The following is a 25,375-nucleotide window of genomic DNA, read 5'->3' on the forward strand; positions in this document are numbered from 1 at the left end:
AGAGTTTAATGCTATCCAAATTTCGGTCTGGAATTTCAATTTGTAAGAATTTTTTTGATGCATTTGTCAAAAAATTGAAGAGAAGATAATAACGCAAGATCGTGAAAAAGCAGCAATTTCATCTGCTATATATGAACATGATAAAGGACATTTTCTAAACACGAAGCACACATGAAAATGGATTGTTTCTCTAATCCTCACAGAACTCCAAGATTTTTATTTCTCAACGCAGACAACATTAACATGGCCAATCATGGAAGCCTAGGAAATCTTGAGAAGTCCGGTTTCCTTCGCTCCAAATATGCGTTCTTCCCTTCATTGCCCTCTTCAGTCCCGTAGAATAGGAGCGTAGCGTCCCCTCCAATTTGCTGAAAAATACGAGCATTACACACACGGACTATGCTACTACCATCTCATATTCGAGACAACTGCAATGTTGTTACAAGATTACCTGAAGTCCAGCATGTCCGTCATCAGCTGCATTGATGGCTGCTTTGCACAACCGAATTGCCATTGGACTATTCCTCAGAATCTCTCTACACCATTTAACTGTTTCTTCTTCCAGCTTCTCCAGCTGATCAAAGACAGAGTTTAAAGTTTATGTTTGATGGCATTTCATAAGGATTTTTTAGATGGAAATCTTACAGGCACAACTGTGTTGACAAGTCCCATTTTTTCTGCTTCCTTAGCATTGTAGAACCTTGTCATGTACCACATCTCGCGTGCACGTTTTGGGCCAATCTGTTTAAACACACATGATCATGAACTTCCTCTTCTTGTTAGAGAATAAAAATATAACAAAGAAACCGTATGTTTGAGTACCAAACGAGACATTATCGAAGCCCCATAGCCTGCATCAAAGCTTCCAACCTAAATAGTTTGCATAAAAAACATGTGAACGAACTAGATGAATAACTAATGACCAAGATTAGTTTGTGCTCAAAGAAAACAACACAAGACTACCTTCGGCCCTGTTTGACCAAATACGGCATTATCAGCTGCTATTGTTAGATCGCAGACCATGTGAAGCACATGTCCACCCCCTACTGCATAACCTGCAACCTTGTCAATCATAAAAGAGACGCAAATAAATGACTTGCAAAGTTATATTGCGGTAAAAATAAATAGGCAATGGAGCTTACCATTGCTATAACTGGCTTAGGAATGCGGCGGATTTGGACCTGCATTTCACTCATGATCAATCAAGATGATGAGAAGAGCATGGACACAATTATTACTAATCAGGCCTAGATCGATAAAACTCTTAATCTACCTGAAGGTCTAAGACATTGAGACGTCCGAAGCTATCATAATCAACGTAGCCATCTTTGCCTCTGAGTAATTGATCCCCTCCACTGCAGAATGCCTTGGTGCCCTGCACCATATCATTATACACATTTACTTTGTAGTGGTGATTACTAGTAATTTACTACAGCATAACAGTACACAAAGTGAGAATTAGCTCTTCTCAAAACACTTGGTTAATTAGGTAAAGTGACTCCGGTAAATCAAAAAACAACAATGCTACCTTCCCGGTGAGGATGATGACTCCGATTGAGTTGTCATCTCTGGCATCATTGAAAGCACGCATCAGCTCCTTTACCGTTTCAGGCCTAAACGCATTTCTCCTCTCCGGTCTATTGATTGTGATCTACGACAGTATAACACACAAATTACACACATGTATGTACGTATATTAGTCAATAAATTAAACTATTTAGAAATATGTGTGAAGTTGAAAATCAGTGCGGTTTTCGTTGGAGAAGAGAGCTGACCTTAGCAATTCCTTCTCCGACTGCCTTCTCGTAGATAATGTCGGCGAAATCCTTACCGGAATCGTCGATCGCCGCCTTCCAGGGCGGGATATGAGTCGGTACGGCGCCGTGCACGCGGTGGTAGGTGTCGTCGAATCCGGAGCTGCAGGGGGAGATGACGACGCCGTGAGCGTGATTCGATTCCGGAATCAGATGCCTTGAAACAGCTAGCACTCTTCTGCTGATTGCTTTAGCAGCTTCTGCTGTAATTCCCGCCATTGATGATGCTTCCGTTTGGCAAATTGGGAAATGGGAAAAGGTTGATGTGGCGAATGAGATAAGAAATGATAAGCTAAGGAGATTTACTGTTTTGCCATTGAACTGAACATGAAATTCAGTTTGACTAATTTGGTAAATTAAAGACAATTGAAATGGAGTTACTAATTTGGTAAATTAAAGACAATTGAAATGGAGTTACTAATTTCATATCCGCCTGATTACGATTCCATCAGATATACTACTCCTACTTAATTAGATTAGAGAAAATGAAATAAATTATAGCTGATAAATTCTGAATTATGTATAAACATATTTGAAATTGAATAAACTAGCTTTTTTATTTATATATAGATGATAATGACATCGTCGTAATACTATGATTTATGATAAATTGATAATCATAAATATTACTCCCTCTGTTCCATAGTAACAGAGGCGTTTCATTTTGAGCACTCATTTTGAAAAAATAATAATAAATAGTTAAAGTGGAGAAATAATAAAGTAAGAGAGAGAATATTGTAGATAAGACTCTTCACTATATTATTCTCTCTTACTTTACTCTTTCTCCACTTTAACTAATTATTATCATTTTTTCAAAATGAGAGCTCAAAACGAAACGCCTCTATTACTGTGGAACGAAGGGATTAGTCATTTACTTATTCATAGGTGTATATTAGCATATCAAAGTATCCAGTTTAGGAAATGCTTTCTGGGCTGGAGTCATGAAATGGGCCAACCATCATCAAAAAGTCTACCTTTGAAGGACATTATATAGCGATCTTATTTTCCTTTTCTTTTTCAATGTTCTTTTTTTCCAATAGTTTTATTTTTTATACTGAAAGAATAAAATTTGCTACTGATAATCCATTATATATGAAATCTATTCAAGATTTTTACTTTTTCAGCATCATGAACGTCAAGTTTTGGTGAGACAAGTTCCAGTAAGTAATTTTTTTTCCTGACAATTTTCTCAAACAAATTTGCTAAAATTATTCTTCACAATCCGAGTAACAAATTATTGATATCGTCAATTGTCATCCAATATTTGCTAAAAATTATTCTTCACAAGCTATGGTGCGAAAGGGGCCAGCCCAAACCACGCCGACCACACAAAAGAATACACCGCATAAATATATAGTAACTTCATCACTATATACACAAATAGCAACAAATATCGTCAAAATGTCTTGATCAATATACCTAGCAAGAATCATGATCCCCTTGAATCTTGTTGCTCGACGGCTTCCCCACTTGTAGGCACTCAACCGGAGGAATCATCGGAGAGAAGAGCTGCCCAAAAGTCTGCCAGCAGAAGGGGTTATACATGTTGTAGCGCTCCGGCTGTGCCCTCAGCTGGATGTTCGTTAGGGTCACGTCCGTGCAGGGCATGTGGTCGCTGCAGGCAAGGTGCACTGGCTTAACTGTGTAGGTCCCACGTATGTTCTCATAGTTGATCCCGGACAGAGCCACTGCAGAGGACTGGTTCTTGCAGGTGCTCTTGTCGCAGTAGAATTGGTCGATGACTATAGGCAACTGCACCTCGGAGACTTGGATGTTTGAGAACTGCACGCCTTGGACTGACCCCGACCCGCCCTAGAGAGAAGCAGCACTCGGGTTAGGGCAAGATTCGTGGCAATTGAGAAACAGAGCTATTAAAGAGAAGTTTTTCTTACCTGCCATGTCTTGATCCGGACACCATTCATCGTGTTGTGCATCATAACATCTCTGACAGTGATGTTCGACACACAAGCTTTGGTGTTGTCTTTCCCTAGCCCTCCGATGCTGATCCCGTGCCCTGGCCCACAGTTAATATTGTGTATGTATACATTGGTGCATCCAGTTTGTATAGAGACACAGTCATCCCCTGCAACAAAACACTTCTTATTATAACAATTGTTGGAAACACGCACAATCACGAAAAGCAGTAATGAACATGAAAATTGTTTACCCGGTTTGTCAGTATATGAATAGATATAGCAACTAAGCCCTAATCATAAAAGCTAAAACCATTAGGATCAGTCTGGCTTTTGGTGTTCAATCCATTTAGGCTCCACACTACAACAAAATCCTTGTTTTTATCTAAGTATAGGTTCCAAGATTTATTCATCTATCCAAAAAGTTCACATGACACTTGTCTCATTCTGTAATAATGTGATAAACACAACAGAATTCATATTCTTATCCACGCATTAAGACAACGACAATCCATGGCACTAAAAGGTCATCAAGAACAAGTGTCTTCAACAGGATGAAATGCCGAAATGGACCACCAATAGATGGCTTGATTTCAAGGATGTGTGGTTGCTATATAGGTCCCCTCACAACGGATAAGATTTCATCATAACGGATCACAAGTTTGTCCTAACCTAAACCAGCATTCATATCATGTAACGACAACAACATTAGTAGTAAGAATTAAGGAATTATTTGCGTAATTTACCACAAGCAAGACTGGAGCTACGGATCAGGACGTCTTTGGAGTTCTGCAGATGAATGCCATCGGTATTGGGGCTGTCTGCAGGCGAGGAGACGCTGAAGTTGTACACCATGACTCCAATGCAGTTGTCAAACTTCAGATGGCACTGAGGGCTGTTTTGGATCGTTATGCCAGTTACCGTCACATTGAAACTCCCATAGAATCTAAGTGCCTGCAGAGAAATTCAAGAATTCAATTAACAATACAAAAAAGTTAAAATTTTGAATAATTCCCTTGTCTATTTTTTTTTTCAATTGGCTCTTACAGTTGGTTTGATGCTTGGCATTTTCCCACCAAGTGAGCTTCTCACCTGCCACAATCAAACTACCAGTTAAAATAGGAATCAAAACAAGATAGATTATTGGAGAAAAAAACTAAAAATATAAAAATTAAAAAAAAAAACAAGGAAATTGGATAAAATTCTATTACAGGAGCTGGAGGCTTTTGTCCAAATGTGAGGTTAGTCGGGAAGATCAATTTAGCTTGATCATCAAAGGGATCATTATCATACGGCACACTCTTCCACCAAACGGCGCCGTTTCCATCGATCGTGCCGCTTCCCTTGATCGTGAGCCCAACCAGCTTAGTGAACTCGAGCCATTGGAGAAGCCCTGAACCCCAGTGGCTCGAGCCTGTGGGGGCCACAATCGTGCCATCTAACTGCAGCATTTCAATAAACACATGGTGATCAATCAATGATTTTCATCTTCTATTCCTAAATTGGTAAGAACTAACTACGGCATTTCAACAAACACATGGAGATCAATCAATGAATGTCATCTTCAATTTCGAAAATTGAGAAGAATTATTACCTGAAAAACAATGTCGTGTTGGCAGTATGGACCGGAAAACGAGATGGGCCCCACCAAGAAGACGTATTTTGCTGGGACATTAATGGTTGAAGCTTCAATTTTACAAGCAGCAGCCCAGGCAGCTTGAAATGCCTGCAACAAATAAGAGGGGTTTTTTTATTCTTTAAAATTGAAATTAATGATATATATAATTGTATTTAAGTACAGATTATGGGACCAATTTTCCAAGTAGTCAAACATGGGCATCAGCAATTCCTATGCTGCTTGTGAATTTCTGGATTATTGCAGTTTAACTTGTTGTAGATGTTATTTTTTGTGTGCAAATAAGTATTTGTTTTAACCTTTGGAAATTTATTAGTGGACCACCACACTTTTTCTCTTGTCTATTTATGTGACTGTTCTGCCATTATTTAGTGGAATAAATATGTGGGCAGTTCTGTTATCCTATATTTAAATACTACTCCCTATGTTACTTTATTCAAATATTTAACAAATTAATTTAAAAGATTACGAGTTTAAATCTCCTAAACAATTTCTGAATCTAAATCACAATCAAATATTTATACACGTGGCAGGCACTAACTAATGACGGCCCATGTGCACTAATAACGGAATTTGGCTGCTATTAATTTCGTAATGTGAAGTCATGAGAAGTGTAATAATAAAAGTAAAACGGGCAATGATTGGAGCAGTTTCATTTTCGTCAAAAAAATTTCCTAAAAATTGACCGTGCAAACAATGCTAATTATGATAATGTAACAAGAGTTATAGAGTAGGAATGTCAAATTTTGGACCACATTATTTTTGACATGCAATTTTATAAAAAAAAAAAAAAATTCTGAAATCTTCTTGTACCTTAGTATCATCTGATTTCCCATCACCTTTAGCTCCAAAATTCAGCACATTAAACACTGTTGAACCACCTTGCTTCGGCGGCGGAATTGGCGGCTGCGGGATCTTCGGTTTCTGCTTGCCGGAACGGCTGCTGTGGTGGCCGGAGCGGTGGCCTTTGCTCTTCTTCTTGGAGAGCGACGCGGCGGAGTTTCGACTCCGCCGCCAATGCTTGCCTACTCTTTTGGCATTGCAAAACTCGACGGCGGAGCACCACATTAGAAGCACTATGATGATTGTGAATGTGATGTTTTTTAGGTGAAAACCACCCATTTTTTTGTTTCCGGTGGCGGAGGAGTGATAGGTGGAGGGGGAGAGGAGTGGTGGGATTCAAGGATTTTATATAGGTGGAGTGACCATCTGTTTTGAGTTCATAAACAAAAGAATTATACTAGATGTCTTTATTCTATTTTGTGCCCTTTTTATTAAATGTTTGTCACAATCTTTTGTGAAGTTATATTTTGTTTAGGAATTTCGCCCAACATAATGTGATGTTTTGTTTTGTAGTAAGTATCTCATTCATTCGTCCATGCAAAAATACATTAAATTTTAATTGGTTAGTGCATGGGAGTCTGGTTTGCAGCAATTAACTAGCCAATTGCATTAAACTAGAATCTAAAAATAAATAAATAAACAATTAAATAATAGTATATCTTGTGCTTTGGCATGTACTCCCTACAAATTGTCATTTATTAAATGAGTGGTATATATCTTCATTTCTAGAGAACTTACAATTGTCTTCAAAATGAACAAAGTATATTGAATTATGGTAATAAGTTTCAAGCTTCATTATGGAAACTCATATTGTAAAACAATGTTAACTTTCACATTTCTTTCAAATGGCCATGTTTTAATACCATATATCTATAGTTACATATGCTATTGTTCCAACAATTTTAATACTCATAATTTTTAAAATTTAAAATAAAATTTAATGGTAGGGGGTTCCGTATGTTGCATGTTGTACTACATGCTTATGTGTTCATACACATAATATATGTGTGATTGTATTAAATATAGTGATGATTAATAAATGGAATTGATGAGAGATAGAAAGACACGTGAGTGGGTGTATAGATTGTCAAAGGACAGTGATTATAACAGCTCCCTTCACCATCACATGCAAATGCATTCCTTCACGGGCTGCGCTTTTCACCCTTTTGTCTTCTACCAATTATCCCTATTAAATATACCAATACATTTTTTTTTCCTTCTCATCCATCTATTAATTTATTCTACAGAAACATTCTCCAAGGCTCTGTGATGCCACATTCCTAATATTTTACGTCTCCAAATAAAGTGGGTAATCACTAGTTATGTTTCATTAAAACTCAAACCGCAAACGAATTTGCGTTGAGGATAAAATGTGAAGTCTAATCTTTTCCATGAAACTGCTCATTATGGGACAAAATATGAAGTGATAAACTAATAATTATGAGATTGTTCACTCTATCAATTAGGCAATTTGCACTCTATATATAGTACATGTTATCTTGATGATTGAAAAAAGTATTTGGGGTTATTTAAGAGGAGATATGTGATTTGTTCTCCTTTTCATATTGATTTGGTGAAGATTCTATTTAATCTAAGCGTGGATAACCTTCTTCCTTATGGGCCTTTTAAGAAGATGAGTTACTGATTTCTAATATAGTACCGGAGCGGGCTCAATCGATGATAATTTTTATCTATTTATCTCTTGTTGTCTTGCCTACCAACGTGTTGAAAGTCTGATGTGTCATTCCGGTCCTACACGCCTACTCACGTAATGAAAGTCTGATCATATGTCATTCCGGCCCATACGTGCAAGGGTGTGTTAAAACCTCTTAAATTATTCCCGCGTCGACTTGGTGAAGATCTCATCTAATCAATAAGTGGTGGATAACTCTCCTCATATGAGGTTTCATCTAATCTATACAAGTGGATAATCTCTTAAATTTTGTTTCATATTGACTTGGTGAAGATTTCATCTATCCTATACAAGTGTAGATACCCCCCTCCCCCCGAGGTGTCATCTAATTTATACAAGTATGGATAATCTCTTAAATTATGTCCCCGTCGACTTTGATGAAGATCCTTTCTAATCTATATAAGTGTAGATAACGTGAAGATCTCATCTAACTACGAGTGTGAATAATCTATAAGGCATTTTAAGGGATGAGTAGTCAATTTATAATAAGATCGATTTTGATTTCTTTTAATTGAGCGTGGAGGGAAATAGTACATAATTTTAGTGAAAAATGGAGAATAATATGCATGAAAAAATAAGAAGGGGAGGAAACAAGGAAAGGGCGCCCATGGTATAGGTTTATTGAGTTTTGTAAAGTTTTGCAGATAAAGGTACTAGGAAATATACCTACAAGCTGTCCACGTGTCCATCCCATAATAATTTACCAAACAGTCAGAGAAATCACGAGTGAGTGAGTGCACCTTAAAAATGAGGGTGCTTTCATTATTAGAAGTTGGGATTAGGATTACAAAAAAGTCGTTTGGATTCAAATTATGTACTATGAAATTAACTATAAATATAGAAAAAGTCATTCAGATTCTAATAAGATTGTTTAATTGGAACTTATTATTGAACATAGATCTTTTGGCATTCGATTGTGTTTACAAGCTCATCGTGGCTCCTCGATTTATGAATGAGGCAAAACCTCATATTCAGCACCAAGTATTTCGTTGATGGGGTTTGACTTCTCATCACAAATCGTGGTGACGTGTCAAAGCTCCTCTACACACGGGAAAACGTCATTAACAAAAATCGTTTTTCACACTCTACCATGAACCAATTTAATATATTTAGTTCTATTTTTTTCGAGTTCATGAAATAAAAATAGGACATGGAACCATCTCTATTTGCTTGCAATTATTTCACCAACAGGCTTTTCAGTGAATTAAGATGCTTCTTGTTGAATTAAAAAAAAAAATATTTAAGGAGTGATTGTATCTAGCTATATATAAACTTTTATTCAGATGTCCACTTCTAAGTAATGATCCCATTATTTTGTCACTCGACATGTCACAATAACATTAATGTAAAAAAATCAAAATAATTAAAAAATTTACTTAATTAAAAATTAGAGTATCATTTTGAATTAATTAAAAGTAAAATTGAATAGCCTTTTTGCCATTTTCGCCAGAAAATCGCCGTATCTAAGCTCTGGCATAAAGTTAAATTTCCAATAGAAGAGATATATACTAAATCGCAAAATCTCAAATCAATGGCATTATTTTGGCATGTTTAATTTGGCTTTTACAATAATGTTTTGTTATGCGACTTTAACAGATAAGTACAACCTTCTAAGCCGTTGGTTCAATTCGTCTTGTGAATAATAGTAATACACTCGTGAGCTTTTTATTTCTCGTGAACTTAGGATTAGATTAGTAGGCTCTATTTCAAATGTTTTGGCATCACACATTTATTGAGGCAACATTGGGCATTATCTTCAGCCCAATAAATGCGTATTATTTGATTGAATAATACTATATATTAACATCTATACATATATAAAAGGCGAGTTTTGGCCTTTTCTTGAAATATTTATATGTTTTGTTCTTATTCTAAAATATTTATAAGTTATGGACCAATTTGAATATTTTAAGCAATCATGAATATTTATTTAGATATTTTAATGAACATTTGGCTAATTCTTAAAGCACTACAATGACTCATTGGTGGTTACAAATATTTAAATAGAACAATGAGCATTTAACAAATTTTGTAACCTATATTGTCTTGATTTTAAAATTTATGATGTTTTAATTCCATGATCTCTCATGTACTAATTTTGCACCTATAAAAGGCATAGAATTGTGGATGAAATACACTATACACACTAACAAAACATTCTTCATTCTCTCTCAAGCTCTCAACATTTTATTGCACATTTTAGGAACATTGTTTTGCTCGATTTTGGAGCCCCATCAAGTTTATAGGTGCCTAGCAGGTTTGAGATGTTATATACGTTAGGAGGAAGTCGTTTTCATCTCTGGGAAAAATATGTCAATCCGAGAGCACTAACCGTGATGTAATTTGTCTTGCGGGAAGATGGTTTTTCTTGACTAATTTTCATTGTAATTTCCATTTCATTTGTTGTTGTTTTTTTCGTTTGATTACAAAAGTTAGAGTACCGCATGTATATGGTTCCAGAATTTTATCCCAATATTTCTTACAGTTCTTAGAGAGAGAAGAATTGTAACATCCTTAACTCAAACATACATAGTATTTATCTTCATCTTTACACAATTTATTATTTTTAGTAGATAAATATGAAGGATTGTTTTAAACATATTTTTCAAAAATGTCAACACTTAATATAGTCTCTTTATCATTGTCCAAATAATTGTGTTTGTCTCAATTCAATTTTAAATATGTTTAAGTTAATGTCTTTAGGTGTAAAATGAATTGAGGAGTATATATTTATTGAATTTTTATTACATAGTAGTATATTTTTCTATTTTAAATCGTATATAATTATTTTGTTTCTTATATTAATTAATTGATTAACAATTTAAAATTGTATGACAAAAAAATATTCTGTCGTGCATCGCACGTGGGTTAAGACTAGTGTGATAAAAGGACGACAACATTTGCTGTATAATTCATGTGTCATACTATAAAATTTGATTAGATAGTACTTAGTAGTAGTAGTTATGTATGATAGAGAGCTTTCTCTTTTTTTGATCTCTAACAATTCATAATTTGAATCTAAGACCTTGCTAGTAGTAGTAGTATATAATTCAGTTAAGTACATTTGATTAACATAATAATAATATGACTGCGTGATAGTTTTAATTAGCCAAATGATAAATAATATAGTAGTAGTATATATTCATTCAAGAAGAACAATCATATTTTTTCGTTTTGATTTGTCGTTAAAATTAGTCTCTATCTATCTGTATATACACTATGACTAAAGAATTTATGAAAAGTTTCTATTTCTAATAAGTTATGTCTTTTTTTTATTAATAAATTTTTTTTCTCCATTCATCTTTTTTTATCAATTTTACTTAAGAGGCTACTTTAGATAATGAATGACTTTAATTGATATTTTGTTACCTAATAAGAGCAAAATATTAGTCTAATTATTATTTTAATCACTTCAAGTAATACTCCTAGTAGTAAGTGGAGTGCGCAATCATAAGAGAGTAGTCGATCATTGCTCCCGCGAATTTTTACATTAAAACTTATGTCCCTAGTGGAGTATTTTTTATAGGTGATATTGAAGGCATAATAACATACCAAGTCGCAGTCATGCATGATGCATGTGCCATCTTCTATTAATTGTAAATTATGTGAAATATTTAAAAATTTGGAATGGTCGTTGTTATTGTGAAAAATTGAATACTTGGACATGTTGCTAAGACAAGCAATACCAGTTGTCATTCCACATTCTACGGAATCTAAACCATTAATTAATTGCCTTTTTGTCATTCTAACAAAAAGATTAGGCTGGTACTTTTGTCATTCTTTCTATTAAAATAAAAAATCTATAATTTATTTGTGCCTTTTTGGGTATGTCGTGCATAAAACTCCGACTAGCAGGTATATATATGATACTCCTATATAGGTACAAATAAAATTCTAAGAAATATTCATCAACCATATCGTTTATTTGTATATTAATACATTAGCTTTACGAAAAAGTTAAAAATGAAATAAAAAGGGTATATATTAAAAGTCTGAAATGGTATAAACACAAGATCTGGTGCTTCGATGTGGGTTCCAAATCGCACTAATGAGAACAAACATGAGATTGTCCAAGAAAATTCGTATAAATTTAAATTCTATACTAGTGCAACATAACTATTTAAGTATCTTGCTATTATAATTATCAATTTATCATGCAACATTGCAACTCCCATTTAATTTTCATAAAGTCTAATTTTTGAGCTGAAATTGGTGTAGACATGCTTGCGATAAATACATATCTCGATAATAGAAAACCACTGTTTTACAAGATTTTAACAGATCTGCAAATGCTGTTAGAACTTAGAAATCAGTGGTGGTTGGCATGTCTAACTTGCAGTTGGACACCTTTGCTTTATAGCGCTAATTTCATATATATCCATTCACAGGATTAAATAATACAGTATATAATCACAACACATATAACAATTTTTTATTCTTCTTTTTGAGAAACTTGGGCTCTCCTTCCTCTTTCCTGGCTAAATATTTTTTGTTTTTATTATGTGTAAATTTCATATGCATCCATTCACGGCCTAAATGAAACATCTCAACATATTACATATAGTGTTATCATTTTGTTTTATTGAATATAATACTCCTACTATGTAATATTTTAATCATTTGTAAATGTGATTTTTTGCAATATCAGAAAATTGGAATAAGAGATACTCAATGATTTTCATTGAGCATGTGGTGGGGAACAACAGAGAGCAATCCGTGACTAGCTATAACTATGGACTATGGTTGTGTTGTGTGGATTTAAATTGGTAGTTGGTATTATTGGGTATGACATATGCATGCACAAATTAAGGCTACTCTTCGGTATGCTTTTGTGACCACATTACGTAGGAATCACATACAGAAAATACATGAGAATCATATGAGACATTCAATCTAATATCTTTGCTCAAATCACACTCTTACATACACAACATATTTGTTACCACTATAATTTAGGCTAGGTTGATTTTTAAATTGGAGTACTATAACATTAAAAATCTCCTTACAAAAAGACTAGTACCACTATTTATAGTGCATTATGAGTAAACCTTAACCAAGAAACTTGATATGTAGGCCATATATGCAGTTTGTAATATCAAATTGTTTATAATAATTTCGGACAAAATGTTTTAGATGGTACTCCCTCCGTTTCGCCCTAGTTGGACGAAACTTTTCGACACGAAGTTTTAGAAATGAATATTGAGTGTGTTAAATAAAGAGATAAAAAAGTAATAGAGAAGAAAATGTAGAGAGAATAAAGTACAAAGTGAATAAAGTAGTGCGAATAAAGTAAGAGAGTAAAGTAAGAAAGAGAAAAAAGTTACCGTATAAGGAAATGACTCAACTATGGAAACTTTCTGAAATGATAAAATGACTCAACTACGAAGAAACGGACTGAGTACTACAATTTTTGGCGCAATAAATATTAAGGATAGTGGTTTAAAAATCAATAATTTAGAATCAAATATGGTACTGTATATCTCAAATGTTAAAAGTGGTTGAACAATTATAAACTTTATGTGTTTGTGCCAATTTCTCAACTTGACATGGTTCAATTCTTTTCCGACCAAATCAAAACAGCGTGGAATATGCGTATTTCTCAACCTGTCGTAACTCGACTCTTTTCCCTCCTTCAACTTTTCTTCTCATTTTTACGCTATTGGTATTCATGAAAAAAAAATTTATACTGTTAGTGAAATTTGTGTATTTGCTTTTTGAGTTTAATTAACAAAAATTTTAAATTTTTTGAAACATCTTAAAAAAATTGAAACTAGAAATGAGAATAATGTGATAATAAATTCTAGGGGAAATCTATTTAAATCATCAAGTTTGGTCAAAATTTGGTATATCCCATAAAGTTTGAAATCCGCTAATTAAATCATGAAGTTTCAATTTTTCTAGTTTAACCCCCCCCCCCCCCCCCCCCGAGTTGAATTTTAGGTGGAATCTTTGTTGACGTTGATTGAGATTTCAAGATTGATTTAGATTTAAATCACGAAAAAAATGTGTGTGTAATCTAAAGTATAATCACAAGGAGCTTGATCTTAAAGTTGGATTGAGATTTTAAAATGGATTTCAATGTAGAGATGCAAATATTGTTAGAGTTTGTACACTAGAAATCACCTTTCGAGTGATTGAATATTGTAAAACTCTTATTTTATTTTCCAAGGAATAAAACAGATTATTTGTTGTCATAATGTTGTTATGTTTTACATTTAATGGATGTTGATTGCATGGTTAAATGTATAAGTAAACTTAACAAAGTCTAAGTCTTTGTTTTAGACCGGTTGTGGGCGACGTCCACTTTAAGGTAACACGGTCAGTCCTAAACAAAGAAAAAAAAGAATTTCACGACCTAGATGGAATTAGACTATCCATCGTGAAAGGTTGCAATGTCAGTCCGAATATTTCTAAGCCTTGTTGAAATAAGATGACATTGGTGTGGTAAAGCACTGAACGGATCTAACAGCAAGACGAGTCTTTATGCTATCAACTGAAAGGCGATGTCTTGATAAATATTTGTTTCTTAATCAATGTAGGTTAGCATTGAGCATACGGTATTGATTATGCATTACTTTGACTTATCAAATGGTGCGGATTTTTCGTAACCCAATAATCCTGATATATTGGGTGGTGGTGATTAATATCTAGCGGTGCTAGGATTGCTATTATGTTGAATCATGCGCGAGGTGAGTCTCATTTGATAATGTCCTCAAGAGGAACACGAAACAAAGTTTTATTATTCGGAACCTAGCTAGTTGGAGTTTGATTACTTTATGAATAATAAATAAGTGTTCCATGCTAAGTCCACTTTTGGAATTTATAAGAAGTTACTTAATTAAGTCCATAGCAAACATTAATTAATTAATGGATATTTTTTATCTTAAGCGTGGGAAATGAAAGTTAAAACGGAGACGAAGACGAAGTAGCTATAGCGTGGGGTCGGAGCCACAACAGCCTTGGGTCGACGGCCGATTCTGGGAGGTTTTCGAAGGTATTAACGGGCCTGTGTTTAAAATTATTTCTCTGATGTGCGAGTCTAAATTTTCAATTACATTACTTCAATTACCTTTCTACTTTATTTCTCTTATTTTACTAATTTTGAGTGAAATCTTTCGTCACCCACTACTAAAGTCTAAAACTATGTTTTTGGATGGATATAGTATTTTAAATTAATAAAGTATTAGTACTGTGACATTCTTAACCCGAAACTTGGATCATTTTGCATATTGATTGAGTTTTATTGATCATTTTATATTTATAATGTTAATTGCATATAATTATATATATAGAAATGTGTGTAGATGTATTTAAATACTAAATAATTAATTCAAGTGCGTGTATAATTTATTCACGTATGTGTGTGCATGAAATAATAGATATATACGTGTCACCTACAAAAGTGCGTGTATATTTATTCACGTATGTGTGTGCATGAAATAATAGATATATACGTGTCACCTACAAATACATGTATATAAACTAGAAATTTATCAAATGAATAGAATATTTATTTTGTATCTATGAACCTTATTTTGTTAAAACAAGAATTATATAGGCATATACACGATGGATTCAATTATATGGATCTATATTTTGTTAGATGAAATTCATATTTTAGCAAAACATTGTCTTTTATATATTCATTATCATAGTTTATCTCTCTGGGGGAGAAGGGAGTAGTAAATAAGTCGGTCTTTTACACCGCTTCATCCAATTATATATAGAGTGAACTATATAAATGATACATAGTCTTTTACTTTCGCACATAAATGATACATGATCTTTATTTTATATCGTTTATGGTACCCCATAACAAAAATAACCTTGGATACCAAATATGAGATTTTTTTGTTATGGATGATATTTTTGAAAATTTCAATTAATTAGTAACAAAGATGTGATTTTTTTCTTCCTTACTTATTTCTTTTTTTCTTCTTTAGTTTCTCCTTCTTTCTTTTTTCTGCATTTTCTTCTTTCTTTTTAGTATTTCATCTTCCTTTCTTCTTTCTTTTTCTCTTTAATTTATGTTTTCTCTTTTTTCTTTTCTCTTCTTTCTTTTTCTCTTTAATTTATGTTTTCTCTTTTTTCTTTTCTCTTCTTTCTTTTTAGTGTGTTATACATACATCTAATTGTACTCATAATATAAATCAAGAATAAAACACCTAATTAAATTAATTATTTAAAGTAATTAAATCAATTGAATATTTTTTATTAAATTATTTTATATTCATTTTAGGGTTGAAACACCTAACTAAAAATATTCAACTCTTTATATCATTACGAATACAATTCACGATTAAATTTTTTTTATTAAGACTATATTGATAAGTTATTAATTTAATAATAATAATAATAATGTTATTATTATATAATATTTTATGATTCATAATTTAAATAATTATACTATGATTATTTATTAATTATTACTACAAGTTTTTATATTATAACAATAATATTATAATAATAATTAAATATAATTATAACTATAATTATATTTAAGTATATTTGAATGATATTAAAAAATAAATTAGTTATTAATTTATAATATTAAAATAATAATAATAATAATAATATTAATAATAATAATAATATAAAGAGTGAGGAGAATGAAAGAAGATATATTATAATATCACTTTTGGTACTAGTTTTGTTTATGCCTAAAATATCCTCCATGACACAAATGGAAAAATGCATTTGTTTAGAGGGTATTTTGGAGTTAAAATCTTATCAGGTACTAAAAATGTGATTAATAGGTACCAAAAATGATATAAAATAAAGACCAGGTACCATTTACGTGCGAAAGTGAAAGATTAGGTACCATTTATGTAGTTCACTCTTATATATATAAGGAAGCTTAGGTTTGAAAGAAAAGGGTGTAGAAAAATACGGAAGAGGAAAAAGAAAAGAAAAATAGAATTGAGGGTCATAGTACAGGAGACGGGATCGGTGTTCAGCTAGTTTATTTATCACATTTAAGGTGTGTATAAATCACACTTTTAATTTTACATGTTTTATGTGCTTCTTGCTAGGTATTTATATAAAGTGAATAATTGAACTATATGATGTGACTCAGATATAATTATGTATTATTTGATATTGATGGTGGAAATGATAGAAATATGCAATTGATGCAATTGATATGTTTGCACATGGTTTTGGAATTATTTGCATCATTGGATTAAAGAGGATATGTGACAGTCTTGCCCTGGGTTCTACGGGTCATATTCAATGATAAAGGACCTACGGGTCAAAGGAAATGTGCAAAGAGGGGCCTTCGTGGAAAGGTCAAAATGCAAAGAGGGGTCTTCGTGGAAAGGTCAAATCAGAGGAGCCTTCGTGGAAAGGTCAAATAAATATAAGGGACCGACGGGTCATACACAATGGAAATCCCGGGCAGATACCAGGCCTGATCTATCACAGAATAATAAAAAGAACGGAGAGGCATATGCATGTGAATATTAAATTGTTTATGATATTTATTACTTCCGGTGATATATATTGGTGAATGATTGTGTTTGATATTTGTATGTGGAATTAAAGGTAAGGTTTACATACACTGAGTTGTGGCTCATATAAACCACTAATATTTTTCAGGAATAAGATATCAGTGATGTTTCGGTTAATGTGAGTTATACAAACTCTACATGTTATCAGGGTCGGCGGCTGACGCATTTTGGCAACATCCCTTCCTCATCATTTTTGCATGTAGATAAATGTATAGTATATAGAGAGGTGAGAGGGTCCTACTGCTTTTTAGAATGTTTTGAAATATGTAATTGATATAATATGTGAATTTTATGTAGTTGACATGTGAATTATTTATTTTAAATTTTGAATTTAGTTATAGTAAGTGTATAAGCATAAGGGTTGAGGGGTGATAAGTACTATATATATAGAAATTTATTGAACTTTAATTGGTTGAGAATTTGGGAAGTTTGTCTAATGCAGTATTTGCTATTTTTTATCATAAAGATCATGTATCAGCTTAATAAGCTTAATTAATTAGAATTAAATAAAAATTATAATTAAATGAAAACAAATTCTTAAATAGAGTATATAAGTTATGGGCCGAAATTTGGGCCAATTGGGCAAGCATTTTAACTTGAAAAAAAGGAAAGCATAAATTGATAAACTTCAATTATGTAAGCAAGCAATTTCGCACATTGGCCGATTGCCGCCAACGGCGTTGTTTCCATGTTCCGACGACATTCAACCGCCAACCGTCGCGCGTGCCTTCATTTCTCATTCGTCATCTGCTTCATATCCCACAGTATACAATCGCACATACAGTGACATTTATATAGGTGAAATTCTATCCTTTCTCCATCAATTTCTTGTTAATTCACGATTTAGAAATAGAATTAAGCTTACAATTTGATTCGGATTTAGAAGGAATCCACTCCTAGGTTGAAACATTGAAAGGTTCCCGAATGCTATAGTTCCCTAATTTGATGAATTGGATTTTCTGCTTTAGTTAATAGCTGAATTAGGATTTTTTTTCTTGCTTTAATCTATTTAAATTGGTTTTATGTATGACTGAGACTGAGAGTAAATACTGTCCATTGGAATTGAGGTTTGTGAAATAGATTAGGGCGGTGTGGGTAATATTAAGGACCAAAAATTATGAACTTTAATTGAGTTTGGGAGTTTCTTTTAACTACTGTAAATAATCTGAAGTTGTATTATAAGCATATTTAGTAATGGGGTTTGATAATGATAGTGAGTGGAATCTAGACTTAGTAGGAGGCATGTACTGATCGAAAGGTAGGCCTAGAATATTGAAGTATAATTTGAAATGTACATTTGAGTGGGAGTAGTATAAAGTTTTGTGAGTTATTTGACACATGAGCAGTAGAATGTTATAATGCTCAAGAACTTAGGAAAGGATAATTCTTGTTAAACCAACAGAATTTGGGATTTTACTTGTGTGGATCTTGCATTTTATACTAAGTTGAGTTTATAGTGTTGGTAGAAAGGTATGCCTTAGATGTTTGAGGGGTAATTAGAGATCACTTCTTGTAACAAATAGAGGATGGGAAGAATAGTTTAATGGAGTAAGTTGGAATTAAAAGGAGACTTTGTAGCACGCTGTATCTGTATTCCGTCCCTTCATTCTCAAGTTCTGGATCTGCCGCTGTCGATAAATGATGCTCATTTTATACCTCTAAGATCAAAGGAAATGCAATTGAGGTCGATAAGAAACATTTTTTGTTTATCACTACATTAATAACCCAACGCTTCAAAACGGAGGGGGCAGAATTTATTAGTAGTATATAAAAATTAAATATAATATTTTAATATATTTTTTAATAATAAAATAATACCTCCACTTCCCATTAAAAATGAAACGTTTTCTAAAATGCAAACAACGTCATCTCTACCTTTTCATCTTTCTTACTATAATCTTTATTCATTAACTCATGAAAAAACACTAGTACATATTATTGTTGTGTTGTTGCTGCTGTTACTGTTAATTTCGTAGTTCCTATTCGCAATACACATTCGATTTCGCCTCAGCTCGATTTATCTTAGCTCGATTATATTGTTGGTGTGTTTGAGTGTTATTGTGCTAATTGGTGTTGTTGTGTTGCTGCGATAGTTGCGATCTAGCTGGATTTGAGCTCGAATTGCAACACCCTTAGGAAAATTTGACGCTCTTGGCCGTCGCTCCTGCCCCCCCTGGATCCGCCACTGACGCCAAGAGATCTCATAAAGGGTCAGTGCAGTTCAACCATTTCAGATTCAAAATTTGCAGACTAATACATGAAACCATATGTATACATTCATTTCTTTCTTGGCTATAATATTTTGTTTTCCGCCCAAAATCTTTTACAATAACATATATAGGCCATAACTTTTGAAGCATGGAGCCCAGTTCCACATATTCATTTATAATTTTTGAATAATATTTAAATTCCAATTTTTTTTCTTAAGGTTTCCTCTATTTGTCGTCCCAAATTGCAGTTTATTCGATTGGGAAGCGATGCCTAAATCAAAAAACGAGACCCCTGCAGTTCGCGTTTATACAGTTTGTGATGAATCAAGGTTTTTCCTTCAGTTTTTTTCTCTTCCCCCTAATTTTATTCGGGAAAGGGGGGATAAATGAAGAAAGTTTCAGTTATTGAGCTTAGGATTTTGAGTATTTTGGCTTTGGATGCAGGTACCTGATTGTTAGGAATGTTCCTTCTTTGGGTTGTGGAGATGAGCTCTTGAAATTGTTCTCTACTTATGGCCCAGTTGCAGAGTAAGTTATTGCATACTTCAGAATGATTTAAGAAGAACAAATAGATTTTTTTATGGATTTTATGCAGATTGCTTTAGAAAGGTAGAGTTGTTATTGTATGTAAGAAATGAAGAAAGTGTGTAGCTACGGGATCTGTTTTTTCATGGAAATTTGATGTGAAAGTGCAAATAGTGATGGTGTTGTGATTGTTATTATTTGTCAGATGTAAGCCGATGGATGCGGAAGAATGTGAGGCTTATACCGATGTTTATTGGATCAAATTTCATCAACTCAGCAATGCTAGATGATTTTACCGATTTGATGCTTTGCATTTCATGGATATTTGTGTTCTAATTGAGAAGTTATGTTGCTTAATCAGTCAATGACTCCATACTTGATGCATTTGGTGATTGGGGATGGGGGTTTCTGTGATTTGTTTTCTTTTGGTAAATATGTGTAATTGTGTGTAAAATGTATTGGAATATGTATAATATCTGTGGTGATTTGTGTGGAAAAGGGGCATTTTACAATTTATTTATCTTGATTAGTAAGTGTTTATGCATGTGTTCTTTTGTGTGGTTTCACATGAGTGCAACATATTGTGTGTTGTTTATAGGTTAGGTTGGGTGTGAGCATTGGTGCATGTGTTATTCTCTGGTTAACAAACTAGCGGTGGTTCGTGTAGAAAATGTCATTTACGATTTGTTTCTTGTGACAAATATGCACATTCGCACTCATTCACGAGTTGGTTTTTCATTATGTGCAGCACATTACGCGTGTAACTTAGGCACACGTATAGGTGAGTTTTTGCGGGAAAGGCTGGTTACAAATGTCTATATACAAGTTCCGTGCATATAATGTATTACGTACGTTTCAAAAATTTGCCACATGTGTAGAGGCTTAATTCTTTAATCTGATGTTGGTGATAGGTTTGCCAAAAGAAAGTTAGACGAGTCTGTTTTTCTAGGAAACCAAATACAAGTGACATATGCACCCGAGTATGAGAGCCTCTCTGACACAAAAGAGAAGTTAGAAGGACGGAGGAAGGAAGTTCTAGCACGACTTAACCGTAAGTCCAAAGTGACACGTTCGTTGTTGTTGCAGAGTTCCTCTTATCCATTACATTGCTTGTGAAACCTTCCAATTTTCTTTCAGCAAGAAGATCTAAAGGCCCTTCGGATTCCAGTAGAGAGCCTTCCTTAGCTTCCACTCCTTCGATCAAGGAGTCAGGTCCCCCTACTTCTTCCTTATCTCAAAGGTACTCCTGCACTTCGCCCCCTTAGCAATTTCGTTCAAAAATTTCATGTTTCGTGATGTTTGGATACGCCTTATCTGTTTGTTTAGGAATTCGGTCGAGTCACGGGCTGGTATCACAGGATATGCTTCCTCCATGCCATTAGTCTCTTCGGATAAGGTTGGTTTATAAGTGAATTTTCTCGGAAGTATATTGCATTGTTTCGAATCCTTGGTTGACTTGAATCCTGGCAGGAATATTTTCCATCAGAATCGATGAATCAAACGGTTAAGTTGGTTAGGGAGAAATTGAATAAGGTGACTAAATTCTCAAATTCCATATCCCCTCTTTCTTTGTATTTTCTTTTTCATTAGTACTATCAGTTTATAGCTTTATATATTCACATCACGATTTATACAGATAGAATCAAGTTCAGAGCATGGGGCATTGGGGTCTTTCAAGAAGGCGCGTGTCGACAATAGAAGAAGGATCTAGTTATATAATGTGGGATATATATATATGTATGTATTGTATTTGAATTTTGATCGATGTGGTAATGTGCATGCTTCGAGTTTGCTTATCACAAACTAACCACTGAGGTTCGAGTATTTTACCATGCCAAAAATACATAAACAACACACAGTTTCCACACAACAAAAGTATGGTAATCATAAAATCACGATATACGCTTCCTCAATTTATTAATGTATATAAAAAAACGTAGTAGTTCGATTTTCGTAAATCGATGGAGTATTTAATGTTCTAATATTAACATTCCGACCCCTCAACTTTAAAAAATTCTAAAATTTCCCCTCAAAATATCCATGCAATTTATCTTCTTCACATTTCTCCATTAGAAATCACATTTCCATGGCGATTCTCTCATCACTCCCAAATCCAAACCTCTTCTCATCTCTCCCCACCACTCCACCCCCCTCCAGCCACCCCTCTCTCCCCCAAAAGCCCCCAATCCAACCCCCCAAATACCCCCCTTTAAAATCCAAACGCCCACCAAAATCAGACCCTTCCACTAACCCCGCCTTCAATTCCCACCACCGCACCTCCAAATACTACAAACCCGTCAAGCCCGGGCAGAAGCTCCACCCCGACGACAACGATGACCGCGCCGTCGTCGTCGGAAATTCCGGAATTTCCTACCAATTGCCCGGCGCCCCTTTCGAATTCATGTACAGCTATTCCGAGACGCCTAGGGCTCAGCCTCTGGCGATTCGGGAGCCTGCGTTTCTGCCCTTCGCCCCTCCCACGATGCCGCGCCCCTGGACGGGGAAGGCGCCGGTGAAGAAGAGTAAGAGGAATATCAAGCTGTTTGAGCCGTTGGGCGGCGGCGGCGGTGATGAAAATCCTAATGAGAATTTGTGGTCGAAGAAGTACGAGATGCTGAGGGGCTATGAGATGGGGAAGTTCAATGTGAGGCCGCGGAAGGAGGTGTTGGGGGCGCCGCTGACGAGGGCGGAGATGAGAGAGATGGTGAAACCCTTGTTGTCTAGTAACAAACAGGTGAATTTAGGTGAGTTCGTTTTATGGAGAGATTGTTTGTTGCTGCTGTTTTCTACTTGTTGGTTTTTCATTTTGTGTTGGGATGATGGGGATTTAGTGAGTTATTGTGTTATGAGTTATGATGCTTCAAGATTGTTATTGCCGTCTGGTTTGGTTTGTTTGAGTTTCTAGTTTTTGGGATGTTTGCATCTAGTGAGTTATTGTACTATGTTGCTTTAAAATTGTGTCTTGCTGTTTTATTTGCTTTTGTTTCTGTTTCGTGAGAGTTGCATTTTTGGATTAGTTAAGTGGGATTGTGTGTGTGTGTTTTCTCCTTGTTTGGATTTCATGTTGGGATGGGGAATTTAGGTGAGTTAATGTGTTCTGATGTATCAAAATTGTTTCTTCCTGTTTTGTTTCTTGTTGTTTCAGTTTCTTGAAAGTTGCAAGGAAATTGGGTTTATGGTTTTTCTTCTTGTTTCGTATTGGGATAATGGGAATTTAGTGATTTAATGTTATGATGCTTCAAAATTTGTTTTTTGCTGTTGTAATTGTTGTTTTTCAGTTTATTTAGTGCTGTATGCATTATTCTCTTTGTCTTGTTTGGATATATTAGGGTGATTGGGGTTTAGGTTGAGTTAATGCATTATGATATTTCAAAACTGTTTCTTGCTATTTCACATGCTGTTTTTTCATTACTTCACTACTTGGGACTTGAGAGCTGCATTTCTAGATAACTTCAGTGGGATTATGTCTTTTTGTTTTGATTTTGTGCTGGGATGAGGATTTCAGTTAGTGTCGGGTTGTAATAAGGTAGTAATAAACATTGTTGCTTGATTGAAATGTTGAATTCTGCAGGTAGAGATGGATTAACACATAATATGCTGGAGCTGATACACACACATTGGAGGAGACAGCCTGTTTGTAAAGTCCGTTGTTTGGGTGTCCCAACTGTTGACATGAATAACATATGCCGATGCATTGAGGTTCTCACTTTCTCATCGGATTTTTGGTGATCATGAGTTCTTGGCTTAGTCTTGCTGATGCTTTTGCTACTAGAATTGCTATGGACAACTTGTTCATTTATGACTACCTAACGACTGAGTACTGATCATGCAGGAAAAATCCGGTGGCAAGATTATTTATAGGATGGGCGGAGTGTTGTATCTGTTCCGTGGCAGAAACTATGATCACCAAAAACGGCCTCGCTTCCCGATAATGCTTTGGAAACCGGCTACACCAGTTTATCCGAAGCTTATACAAGATGCCCCCGAGGGGCTGACAAAGGAAGAAGCAGATGAGTTGAGAATGAAAGGGAAAAGGCTTCTCCCAATCCGTAAATTAGGTACCAACTCAAAAACGTGTATTGCTTCATGTTTTTCCCTAATCTAAAAACTAGGGCTTATATCATGATGCATTTTCATATAAGGTGAAAGTTAGGTAGTGTATTCAAATTTCAAAGACATTAGCTTTTTCGTCTTCTTGATGTTAACTTGCTTTTGTGACAAATCGTGTCCTTTATAGCAAAAAATGGGGTTTACATAACCCTGGTGAGGGATGTGAGGACCGCGTTTGAAGGTTCCGAATTGGTGAGGATAGATTGCCGAGGGTTGCAACCTAGTGATTACAAGAAGATAGGAGCTAAATTGAAGGTTTGTTCCGTTTCTTCGCTGCTGTTCATTATTGTGCTTCCCCTAACAATCTCTCTAATCTCATTTCACATTCCTTGACTGCAGGAATTGGTGCCCTGCGTGCTGCTATCGTTTGATGATGAGCAAATACTGATGTGGAGAGGAAGGGAGTGGAAATCAATGTATCGGAACGAAGTTCCTCGGATATACCTACCTTCTGCTAATGACTCGTCCCCTACAGATCTTTCGGGTTTGTACAGAACTATTCTCTTCCTCACAAATGGTGATCGGCATTTTTGTCTAATCGTATTGGTTTTTCGTGCTAATCAGATACAGAGTCGAGGCAGGTAAGCCCTAAGATGATGGCGCTGTGGCAACGGGCCATTGAGTCGGGAAGAGCATCGGTTCTACATGAGGTTAACGTGAGCCCGGACGAGCTTCTTTCGAAGGTGGAGGAGTTTGAGAGCGCGTCTCAGGCAATCACACACTCTTATCCCGCCACGATCTATTCGGATGACGGGAGCTCGTCGTCGGATTCTAGAGCCCTAGTTGGAGAGGATGAGGATGAGGATGAGGATGGCGACGATGATTTTAGTGAAGATGATGAGTGTTTTGATGCAGTGGAATCTCAAGTTCCATTAGGATCACTGCCAATAGATCTGTTAGCAATGCAATTCAGCGATGGTGATGAATCTGATTATGAGAATTAGAGCATATGCCTATATACATATTTAGGATATGTATATATAAGTATAGCTCTTGCCAATTTTGTAATTCAAACAGTGTAACTATTCTTGGCCAATGATCAATAAATGTGTAGTCGTTTATGATAAAATTAAATCTTGAAATTGGGAATAATGATTAGATAGCGGTCAATATTGATATGAG

At 34.7% G+C, this 25,375-nt stretch overlaps 4 protein-coding genes across 5 annotated transcripts; 2 read left to right on the forward strand and 2 right to left on the reverse strand.

Moving 5' to 3' along the window:
• Positions 1-102: 102 nt before the first annotated feature.
• LOC125207684 (1,4-dihydroxy-2-naphthoyl-CoA synthase, peroxisomal-like) lies at positions 103-2,089 on the reverse strand. Its single transcript, XM_048107132.2, has 9 exons — positions 1,776-2,089; positions 1,529-1,651; positions 1,274-1,375; positions 1,143-1,181; positions 964-1,062; positions 823-870; positions 646-741; positions 452-574; positions 103-368 (listed from the first exon to the last, which is right to left on the reverse strand). The coding sequence occupies exons 1-9, from the start codon at positions 2,031-2,033 to the stop codon at positions 252-254; spliced, it is 1,005 nt and encodes a 334-aa protein (XP_047963089.2). The 5' UTR covers positions 2,034-2,089; the 3' UTR covers positions 103-251.
• Positions 2,090-3,048: 959 nt separating this feature from the next.
• Positions 3,049-6,593, reverse strand: LOC125203521 (polygalacturonase At1g48100-like). The gene is made up of 7 exons (XM_048101888.2): positions 6,177-6,593; positions 5,322-5,453; positions 4,939-5,169; positions 4,775-4,819; positions 4,474-4,681; positions 3,707-3,897; positions 3,049-3,626 (listed from the first exon to the last, which is right to left on the reverse strand). Exons 1-7 carry the CDS (start codon positions 6,483-6,485, stop codon positions 3,234-3,236), a joined length of 1,509 nt encoding a protein of 502 aa, XP_047957845.1. The 5' UTR covers positions 6,486-6,593; the 3' UTR covers positions 3,049-3,233.
• Positions 6,594-18,012: 11,419 nt separating this feature from the next.
• On the forward strand, positions 18,013-21,950 carry LOC125207500 (uncharacterized). 2 transcript variants are annotated; one of them, XM_089061752.1, is made up of 10 exons: positions 18,013-18,206; positions 19,502-19,618; positions 19,867-19,947; positions 20,063-20,146; positions 20,349-20,426; positions 21,052-21,194; positions 21,281-21,383; positions 21,470-21,539; positions 21,614-21,676; positions 21,780-21,950. In XM_089061752.1, the coding sequence occupies exons 3-10, from the start codon at positions 19,886-19,888 to the stop codon at positions 21,852-21,854; spliced, it is 678 nt and encodes a 225-aa protein (XP_088917878.1). In that variant the 5' UTR covers positions 18,013-18,206; positions 19,502-19,618; positions 19,867-19,885; the 3' UTR covers positions 21,855-21,950. The 2 variants fall into 2 exon arrangements, with proteins under 2 accessions (XP_088917878.1, XP_047962832.1); XM_048106875.2 differs by lacking the exon at positions 20,349-20,426 and having other exon boundaries at positions 18,014-18,206; positions 21,055-21,194.
• Positions 21,951-22,214: 264 nt separating this feature from the next.
• On the forward strand, positions 22,215-25,327 carry CAF2 (RNA-binding CRS1 / YhbY (CRM) domain-containing protein). The gene is made up of 6 exons (XM_048106868.2): positions 22,215-22,887; positions 23,715-23,842; positions 23,976-24,201; positions 24,381-24,508; positions 24,593-24,737; positions 24,818-25,327. The coding sequence occupies exons 1-6, from the start codon at positions 22,230-22,232 to the stop codon at positions 25,195-25,197; spliced, it is 1,665 nt and encodes a 554-aa protein (XP_047962825.1). The 5' UTR covers positions 22,215-22,229; the 3' UTR covers positions 25,198-25,327.
• Positions 25,328-25,375: the final 48 nt, after the last annotated feature.

This window comes from Salvia hispanica, chromosome 6 (genome assembly GCF_029641045.1).
Source record: "Salvia hispanica isolate PSC_SH4W2 chromosome 6, Shi_PSC_v1, whole genome shotgun sequence".
NCBI classification, from domain to species: domain Eukaryota; kingdom Viridiplantae; phylum Streptophyta; class Magnoliopsida; order Lamiales; family Lamiaceae; genus Salvia; species Salvia hispanica.

What these genes read in the sequence shown, in the direction of transcription:
- CAF2 (XM_048106868.2), top strand. Translation starts at nt 22,230, where the DNA reads ATGGCGATTCTCTCATCACTCCCAAATCCAAACCTCTTCTCATCTCTC. An exon ending in TAACAAACAGGTGAATTTAG is followed by an intron (nt 22,888 to 23,714) that starts GTGAGTTCGTTT and finishes TGAATTCTGCAG; the next exon opens with GTAGAGATGGATTAACACAT. An exon ending in ACATATGCCGATGCATTGAG is followed by an intron (nt 23,843 to 23,975) that starts GTTCTCACTTTC and finishes CTGATCATGCAG; the next exon opens with GAAAAATCCGGTGGCAAGAT.
- LOC125207684 (XM_048107132.2), bottom strand. Translation starts at nt 2,033, where the DNA reads ATGGCGGGAATTACAGCAGAAGCTGCTAAAGCAATCAGCAGAAGAGTG. An exon ending in TCATCATCCTCACCGGGAAG is followed by an intron (nt 1,376 to 1,528) that starts GTAGCATTGTTG and finishes GATATGGTGCAG; the next exon opens with GGCACCAAGGCATTCTGCAG. An exon ending in ACGGACATGCTGGACTTCAG is followed by an intron (nt 369 to 451) that starts GTAATCTTGTAA and finishes CGTATTTTTCAG; the next exon opens with CAAATTGGAGGGGACGCTAC.
- LOC125207500 (XM_089061752.1), top strand. Translation starts at nt 19,886, where the DNA reads ATGCCTAAATCAAAAAACGAGACCCCTGCAGTTCGCGTTTATACAGTT. An exon ending in ACAGTTTGTGATGAATCAAG is followed by an intron (nt 19,948 to 20,062) that starts GTTTTTCCTTCA and finishes CTTTGGATGCAG; the next exon opens with GTACCTGATTGTTAGGAATG. An exon ending in CATTAGTCTCTTCGGATAAG is followed by an intron (nt 21,540 to 21,613) that starts GTTGGTTTATAA and finishes GAATCCTGGCAG; the next exon opens with GAATATTTTCCATCAGAATC.
- LOC125203521 (XM_048101888.2), bottom strand. Translation starts at nt 6,485, where the DNA reads ATGGGTGGTTTTCACCTAAAAAACATCACATTCACAATCATCATAGTG. An exon ending in AACACGACATTGTTTTTCAG is followed by an intron (nt 5,170 to 5,321) that starts GTAATAATTCTT and finishes GAAATGCTGCAG; the next exon opens with TTAGATGGCACGATTGTGGC. An exon ending in TAGCTCCAGTCTTGCTTGTG is followed by an intron (nt 3,898 to 4,473) that starts GTAAATTACGCA and finishes GTTTTGTTGCAG; the next exon opens with GGGATGACTGTGTCTCTATA.